Here is a 7,951-nt window from a genome sequence, read left to right on the forward strand (position 1 = left end):
GGAGCCAGTTCTTGAGGAGGTCATGCAAATCAAGGGCAGTGGCAGCAGTGGAAAAGGCGGCCAGGACCACATCCCAGAGAAACCCTGGCCAGGCACCGGACCCGCAGGAAGCACGGGGCCTGCTGCCTCGCTAGCGGTCTTTGCAGGTGACGCGTGCGGGACGTGACACGGCCCGCAGACCACCTTCTGCCCCGCGGGGTGTGGCTGGCTGGGCCTTCCTAGGCCTCCTTGCAGTCGGCTTCGACAGACAGGCGCGGTGGGGCGTGGCCTGCGCCTCTGGCCGGCTCTACCAGCAAGAGCCAGCAGGGTACCCAGCGCAGAACGTGGGCTGCTGTGGGCGCGGCCTCAAGGCCAGAACTAAACATGGTGGCTTTGCGCCTGTGATTCTGGGGCTGGGCACAAGAGCCAAGTCAAAGCCCGCCAACCCTGGTCTCAGAGAAAAGCTAAGCCAAACCGTGGGCTGGGAGGGTTTGCCTCACCTGCTCAAAGCCCTGGGTTCAACTCCCAGCACCACATCTAGCCAGGGTGGTGTCACACACACACACACACACACACACACACACACACACACACACACACACACACACACACGCAGCAAACACAGGCTGGGCCGGCCCACAGAATCTGGCTTTTATTCTGCCTTTACACATCTGCTGCGACAAGGACGGACCCCGGCCTCCTCGGCCTCCTCGGCCGCTCCCACCCACCCGGCCCCCGGCGGCCCCGCCCCGGCCCCGCCTACACCTCGCCCCGCGCGTGCAGCATGAAGTGGCCGTGCAGCTCGCTGAGGCTGTCGAAGCTGTGCTCACACTCCGTGCAGTGGTAGCTGCCCCCCTCGTCCTCCTCCTCCTCCTCCCCGCCCTGCCCCGCGGGCCGGCTCTCCCCGGGGCGAGTCGCCTCCTCCTCTTCCTCCCCAGCGGCCCGGCCTTCGGGGGCCTCGTGCGCGGCCGCGGCGGGGCAGCAGAGTCGGCAAGCCGGGGTACCTGGCGGGGCCTCCCCCAGCGGCGGGCGGCCGCAGAGCTGGCAGGGCGCGGCGGCCGCGGGCTGCGCCGCTCGGGGCGCCCGGCGGGACGGGCCTCCCCTGCCCCCGCCGAGGCGCTGCTTCACCTTATAGCCGGGGTCGTACTCGGGGTCGTCGGTGGTCTCCTCCTCCTCCTCGGAGTCCGGCTCTGAAAGAGTGTACTCAGAGTCAGAAGAATGCTCCGGGCCTGTTGGGAGAGACGCGGCATCAGCGCTGCGCCGGCGGCCCCGTGCCGGGCGCTCCGGCCAGCTCGGCACGCGGGGCGGGGTGTCCGGGTGTCCGGGACTGTGTGGCAAGGGCCGCACCCGCCGTCGGCCGTGCCAGCCCTCAAGGCGGCTGAGGCCGGAGTCGCTGCAAGCTCCGGGCCAGCTGGAGAGAGGGGAGACACAGGGCGTCGGGCTGGTGGGCCGCGAAGCCAGCGCACGCGCTCACACAGCGGCACCTGGGCCGGCGTGGAAACCGAGGCACTCACGGCCGGCCGCCAGCCAAACACCGCGACGCCTGCACCACCATCCCTGGAGACACGCGTCAGGACGGCTGAGCGGCAAGGGAGAGCGCGGACACAGGTCTGTGTGCAGGGGCTGGTGCCTTCCTCCATCACAGCCACCTACTCTTCAGACCGCCAGAACTCACCCTGGGGCCCCGAGGCTCCTGTCTGTGCCTTCACACAGAGACCACACTAGGCCTTTCCTTGGTGCTGGGATCCACACTCGGCCCCCACGCTTCCCAGGAGAGCATTTCCCCGCTCATCCATCTCCCCAGCCTCCTCCTTTTAGAGACAGGCTCTCAGGTGGCCTGGAGTCCTCCCAACAGCCGGGTTACAGGCCGGCTCCACCATGTGGCTTTTCTTGTTGTTTTTGGAAGACAGACCTCTCTTCCTCTCTGCCTCTGTGTGTGTACACACGTGTACGCATGTGCAAACTTATGTATGGGTTTCAGCTGGCTCGCGCCTGTGATCCCAGCACTCAGGAGGCAGAGGCCAGCCTGCTCTACAAAGCAAGGCCAGGACAGCCAGGGCCACACAGAGAAACCCTGTCTTAACAACAAAAACAAACAAAAAACTGCATATGCGTGAGCGGTTCTTCCCGCCTCGGCCTCTAGTCCCTGGGAGTGGAGTCAACATTCATGTCAATACACAAGTCAACCAAGATGCTCAGACACATGTCAGGGCCTAAGTACAGACAGACAAGTTTGGGCTTAAAAATCTGACCAGTGGCAAGATGGCTCCGTGTAAAGGTGCTTACGGTTAGGCCTGCGTCTCCCAGGACCCCACAGCAGGGGAGAAGAACAACTCCAATTGCTGTTCTGTGACCTCCATCCTGGTCCCATGAGGGCGTGTTCACCCTCAGCAAATCGATGACTAAACCAGAACAAAGCTTTAATCAGGAAAACGGCTAAGTGCTGCAGACTAGCAGCTGCGGCCACATGCGGAGCTGGCGTCTCGGAGGTCAAGGGCGCTCACAGCCCCCAAGACGCTAGGCCACACTGGAAAGGGCCAGCTGGAAGGAGGCGCTCCCTCAGGGCCTCGGCCACCGCCCCTCTGCCCTGCTGTGCCTGGCGGCAGGGCTCGGGGGGGCCCTCCGGCCTCGCGGCTGTCCTCACCAGGCAGCACGGGCTCACGTGTGCTGCCCTGAGGCCTTGGCGCCCTCTCTGCACACCCAGTCCTGTCTTGGGGCTCTGCTCACGGCAGCCCTGCCCTCACCTGCCTCAGTTTCTCTTGCCTCCACCCAGCTGCACAAGTCACTTGTGCTAATGCTTCCTCTTGTCTCCAAGAGAGGCGGGGGTCTGTGCGGGGCCCTGTGGTCACAGACGCGCTGCTCGCTGGGTGTCTGGGATGGACAGAGCTGGCAGGGCTGTGCACCGGCCCCTCACACACCCTCTGGTAGACTCTCTGCCCCGCTTTTCCCGTTAGGCTCCGGGCGAGGCTCCCTCTTGGGCGAGCCACCCGAGACCTCTGTGTCCTACGCAGGTGGTCATCTCATCTACCGCCCTTCACTGTCCCCTCTGAGCTCCGGGTCCCTCCGCAAACCCCGAGCAGGCCCCGAGCGTTCACTGTGACTCGGGAAGGCTTCACTTCCCCACTCTTTCCGCTGCCCTCTCACCTTCTACAGACGCTCCTGAGGCCTAGAGGTCTCTGCAGGGGGCCTACACTCTGTCCGCTTGGCCCTTCCTACTCAGGCCTCAGGACACAGCACAGCCGCCACCTGCTGGCCCGGGGAACTGCTGCCCCGTCACTGTGTCACTGTCCTGAGGCTGTGTCTCCCTCATCGGCCCAGGAACTCAAGGGCAGACCTGATCTCGGGGTTCCCACCTCAGTCTAGCACAGGAAGCAGGTCTCTGAGGCCCCTCCTCCAGGCCCCGCCTCCGCTCCTCCCCGGGAGGACCCTTCTCTGCTGTCCCAGGCAGCTCCAACCCCTTTGTGAGGCCCAGCTCGGTGCCACTGTCTCTACCTCCTCGGCCCTCAAGGTTGTCAGTGCCTCTGTCGGGGCCGCCCCTCCTCTGCCCAGCCCAGCCATGAGGTCACCTGAAGACCCCTCAAAGCGGCCCTTGGTAAACCCAGCTCCAGCCGGCTCACTCAGCCCTGCCGACCCTGAGTGGACGTGATTCCGTTTGCTAACAGGCTCCATCCAGCCTTGGGCCAAGGCCCCACCGTCTCTCACCTCTGACCTCACACTCCAGGGGCCTCAGCCCCACTATGACTTCACGGGGCTGCTTGTGACGGGCCTTCTGGCTGTTGTCCTCGGCTACCCAACCTGGCGTGTTCCCCAGACTTCCAGGTGCTCCGGCCCCTTTGCACCCGCCATGCATTCTCCATCAAAGAGATCCTCCAAGCCCAGCACGGCTCCGGCACCCACTGGGCCCCCCGTGCCCACCACGGCTCCCAAGGCTCCCACACTGGCGGCTTCCCTGAAGCCCACCAAAGCAGCCGTGCCCAACAATTCCGCAGGGCACCCCAAGTCCCCTAACTTGGTCATGAGCCCCAGCAGCTCCAAGTCTACCAGGTCATCAGGCACCAAGACAGCCTCTTCAGCCCACTCCAGCAGCAGGTCCCAGGGACGCAGCAAGACAAGGACGCCCAGCCAGCTGAGCGCTGGCAGCAGGGCCAGGAAGGGCAGCAAGGGCAGGAAAGGCGGCAAGGCTGGAACCGTGGGGCAGCACCAAGAGAGACGCATGCGCAGCCGGGGGCGCACCCCAGGCAGGAGGGGAAGCCAGGGCTTCAAGACATCACTCGACAGGACCAGCACTTCCAGCAGGAAGAGAACCCACTCCGCCAAACCCGGTGTGGCCAAGAAGGCGAGGACCCCTACTTCCTATCGCAAACAAAGCCGAGGCAAGAGTCACAGCCGGCCTAGAGCCGGCACCCAGGAGAAGGGCGGCAGCCAGCCCCGGCCCAGCCTGCCGGAAGCCTTGGACCCTGCGAGCAGCTCTAGGGCCCCTGCAACCTCCAGCAGGGCCAAGAGCCACAGCCCCGGCCGCACGGCCTTCCCGGCCTCCGGCAACTCTACGGCGTCCAGGAGGGCCAGGAGCTACAGCCAGGTGACTTCCGCCCCGTCCGCGCTGGAGAACATGCTGGGCATGGCCAAGAGCCTCAGCCGCTCCAGGACCCCCAGCAGGACCCGAGGTCACAGCCGCTCCAGGACGCCCAGGAGGTCAAGAAGCCACAGTTACAAGAGGGCCCCGAGCCAGGTGAGGAGTTACAGCTGGAAGAGAAACCGCAGCAGGGCAAGGAGCCGCACTCGGCGGGCCACGCCCACCCACGTGAGGCAGAGCAAGTCCCCTCCGCACGGCCAGGGACGAGGCCACAGCCCAAGGCCAACCTCGAGAAGGGAAGGGGGCGGAATGTGGTCCCGGAGCTCCAGTGAGAGCAGGGGCCGAGGGTGGTCCGGCAACACCCGGGAGAGGGAGCACAGCCAGCCAGCAGGCTCCAGGAAGAAGGCTGCCAGGCGCTCCCGGTCCAGAATGTTCCGCAGCCAGAGCGGGCACAGCCAGTCCAGGAGCCCCAGCGTGCCCGCAGCCCGCAGCCGCTCCAGAAACGCCCCCAGGAAGAGAACACGGAGCCGGTCCAGAATCCCTGGCGAGGAGCACCGTGGCTGCTCCCGAAGCATGAGCGACGAGGGCCACTCTGGAGCCCGCAGCAGGGAGAGGGCCCTCAGACAGCCCCGGGGCTCCAGCCAGGACCCAGAGCCCGCCCAGGCTGCAGCTCCTCCGCGCTCCACCGGGACCAGGAGCCCTAGTCTGAAGAGAGCCAGCAGGACAAGGGCCCACTTCTCATCACAGCTTCCCAAGGAGACCCACGCCCGCGACAACAGCTTTGTCAACACCGCTGCTTCCAAGGTCACCTCACCTGGGGAAAGGTTTTCCTCATCTTCCTCCAAGCTGGCGTAGCCTCCAGTCTCCGCAGGCTCACGGGTCTCTGTCATGGCCGGGGGAGGGGACAAGAGACAGGAGCAGAGCAGCAACTGGGCAGGGTCCCTCCCCGGCCAGCTCTCCCCGGGTCACAGCTCCAGCCACAAGCTCTTCGAACACAGGGTGTTGTAGGTAGAGGCTGGACGGGGAAAGGAAAGGCCTGTGGTGACTCAATAAATTTTTACACAGCCCTTGTCCCATTCCAAGACCGCTGTGAGCTCAGTGCTGGGGGCGAGGCGGAGATGGTCTCCGCTCTGTCCCGGAACCTCACCTCTGCAGACCTGCCCCCGCCCCCCAGGAGGCCTTGCCTTCTGTGTCTGAGCAACAGTCTGGCTTCTCACTCAGGCAGGAGAGAGGGCATCCAGGTTGTTATTAAAAGGTAGGCACTCAAACGCCGCAGCTGCTGAAGGAGGGAGGGCCGGGCTGAGCGAGGAGGGCGGAGGACGGAGGGTCTCAGGTCCTTAACGACTGGGGCAGCTGGGACACTGACTAGCCTGCGAGTGTTTCAAAGGTATTTTCTATTTACAAGACGGGGTCTCCAGGCCCCGAGGCTGACCTTGAATTTCTGATGGTTCAGGGTCTGCCTCCCACGTGCTGGAGACCAAGTTCGTGCCAGGCAAGCACTCTGCCAACTGAGCTCCTTCCATACCCTTCGGATTTTGCTTGTTTGAAATGAGGCCTCATGTATCTCAGGCTGGCCTCAGGTTCACTAAGCAGCCTCAAATGACCCTGAGTGCCAGGTCCTCCCTGCTCAACTCCCCAGGGCCAGGACTGCCAGTACCCCACCATGGCTGGTGCGTTTCAGGCACCAACTGCACTAATTTTTGAAAGTCAGTTTAGCCTAGGTTTGAACCCCAATTCTGTCATTTTCTGGCTATAGCTCCAACTTCTTTTGGCTGTTTCTTTCTCTGGAAAGCCTGTTCCAGGCCTTGACTGGTACACTCGGAACCACACAGGAACAGGAGCTCCCTGGAGGCCCAAGAGGAAGAAAGGAATAGTAGGGGCCTGCAGGTGAGCCAAAGGCCAAGACCACAGGCCACCTCACAGACTGGAGTTGAACAAGGATTCAAAGCTTTGAATCTCGGTAGGCTCTCTCTCTCTCTCTCTCTCTCTCTCTCTCTCTCTCACACACACACACACACACACACAGCCGCCCACGCCTGCAGTCCGGCCCTCAGGTTGGTAGAAACGTGCAGTTTAAGGTCACAATGGGCTATACAAAGTTTGAGGCCAGTCTGGGCTATGCGAGACCCTGTCTCAAAAAAACCAAAACCAAACCAGACAGATTCGGGGGAACTTACAGGGCTGTGGTTGACTATCCTCCTGCCCATCCCTCCGGCCACTCCAAACCTGGGGTGGGAGTGCAGGCATTTATAGCTGGAGAGGGGCAGGGCCTGGGATGCCCTACAGCTACCATGTGGCCTCTCTCCTTCCTCTTTGTGGGCCTGCTCTCTGTAGCCCCTCGATCTAGAAACCTCTTCGGTATGCTGCCTCAGCCCCAATAATCCCTCTCTCCAGCGCACACATCTCTTCTCCTAGAGCACTGGAGGGGCCCTGCAGGGCTCCACAGACGCCTGCTGCGCCGTCCAGGCTGGCCTTGAACTTGCAGTCCTCCCTCCGGCTTCCCGGAGCTGGGACTACAGACATGCGCCGGGTGGCTCGGCCCGGAGAGAAGCCCCGGGCCGCTGAGGTGCAAAGCCCGCTCTGTTCCGAGCACAGATGTCACGCTCGCCGCCGGGGAGGCAGCTGGGGCAGGAGAGGGAGGCGGCACTGGATGGGCGCACAGCTACATCCTGGATCAGGCCTTTTACGGACAGGGACTTAGTCACGATTGCCGGGCACACGGGGGCCACGTCTGGAGCTCCACACTAGGCCTGGACAACTCGCCACATTTAGCAGAGAGAAGCGGAGGTCAACCGGCCGGTCTCTGTCTTAGATCACCGCTGAGCACGCGCGCGGACGACCGCCCCCTAAACCTCAACTCGCTCTCCCTCGCGGATACCGAATCCTGCTGCCCCAGGCCCCTCGGGGTTGGCGCTGTCACTCGGCTGGACTCTCGCAGCAGCAGGAGTCGTCAGCGCTTCTGGGGGGGGGGGGGGTGACTCGGGGACAACCACCCCTCTCCAAAAGCCCCTTCCGCAAGGCTCCTTCCGACACGGTCAGGTGCAATCATGCCTCCACGCAGCCCGAGCGCCACCCGCGCGGTTCCGAGGAGGGCGGCAGGCGCACCCCCGGGGCCCCGGGGCCCACAGACCCCCGGGCGTCCTGCTCGGCAGCGCGCGTCCCGGCAAGGCCGGCGAGACCACCCCTCCCTCGGCCCGGCGGGGGCGAGCACAGACCCCGAGCGCGAACAATGAGGCTCCCACGCGCACGTGACGGCCTCCGCGGCGCCCGGGCCCCGCGCGGCCACGTCTATAGACGCCCCGGGCCGCGGCTTCCGCGGAAGACGTCTCGGCGGCGAGGAAAGGGCGCCCGCGGGGCCCGGGCCCTCCCGCCGGCGCCCGCACCCCGAGGCCGAGCCGC

At 64.5% G+C, this 7,951-nt stretch overlaps 3 protein-coding genes across 6 annotated transcripts in view; 1 reads left to right on the forward strand and 2 right to left on the reverse strand.

Moving 5' to 3' along the window:
• Positions 1 to 614: 614 nt before the first annotated feature.
• On the reverse strand, positions 615 to 7,860 carry Znf428 (zinc finger protein 428). 4 transcript variants are annotated; one of them, XM_055620685.1, is made up of 3 exons: positions 7,431 to 7,860; positions 5,367 to 5,567; positions 615 to 1,208 (listed from the first exon to the last, which is right to left on the reverse strand). In XM_055620685.1, exons 2-3 carry the CDS (start codon positions 5,440 to 5,442, stop codon positions 739 to 741), a joined length of 546 nt encoding a protein of 181 aa, XP_055476660.1. In that variant the 5' UTR covers positions 5,443 to 5,567; positions 7,431 to 7,860; the 3' UTR covers positions 615 to 738. The 4 variants fall into 4 exon arrangements, with proteins under 4 accessions (XP_055476660.1, XP_055476658.1, XP_055476661.1 ...); XM_055620683.1 differs by lacking the exon at positions 7,431 to 7,860 and adding an exon at positions 6,730 to 7,383; XM_055620686.1 differs by lacking the exon at positions 7,431 to 7,860 and adding an exon at positions 6,730 to 7,377 and having other exon boundaries at positions 615 to 1,169.
• Positions 3,728 to 5,424, forward strand: Srrm5 (serine/arginine repetitive matrix 5). Its single transcript, XM_055620678.1, has one exon. The coding sequence runs from the start codon at positions 3,824 to 3,826 to the stop codon at positions 5,405 to 5,407; it is 1,584 nt and encodes a 527-aa protein (XP_055476653.1). The 5' UTR covers positions 3,728 to 3,823; the 3' UTR covers positions 5,408 to 5,424.
• The window catches only part of Cadm4 (cell adhesion molecule 4), a 17,315-nt gene continuing 16,951 nt past the window's right edge, over positions 7,588 to 7,951 (reverse strand). Inside the window, exon 8 of the mRNA XM_055620710.1 lies at positions 7,588 to 7,862. Within this exon, the coding sequence (XP_055476685.1) occupies positions 7,588 to 7,862 (275 nt within the window). The remainder of the gene's footprint in view (positions 7,863 to 7,951) is intronic.

Source organism: Psammomys obesus, unplaced genomic scaffold, assembly GCF_907164565.1.
Source record: "Psammomys obesus unplaced genomic scaffold, mPsaObe1.curated_primary_1811, whole genome shotgun sequence".
Classification (NCBI taxonomy): domain Eukaryota; kingdom Metazoa; phylum Chordata; class Mammalia; order Rodentia; family Muridae; genus Psammomys; species Psammomys obesus.

Excerpts from the sequence above, each read along its gene's own strand:
- Znf428 (XM_055620685.1), bottom strand. The coding sequence starts at position 5,442 with ATGACAGAGACCCGTGAGCCTGCGGAGACTGGAGGCTACGCCAGCTTG. Across the intron at positions 1,209-5,366 it reads TGAGGAAAACCTTTCCCCAG|GCCCGGAGCATTCTTCTGAC; the intron begins GTGAGGTGACCT and ends CTCTCCCAACAG.
- Srrm5 (XM_055620678.1), top strand. The coding sequence starts at position 3,824 with ATGCATTCTCCATCAAAGAGATCCTCCAAGCCCAGCACGGCTCCGGCA.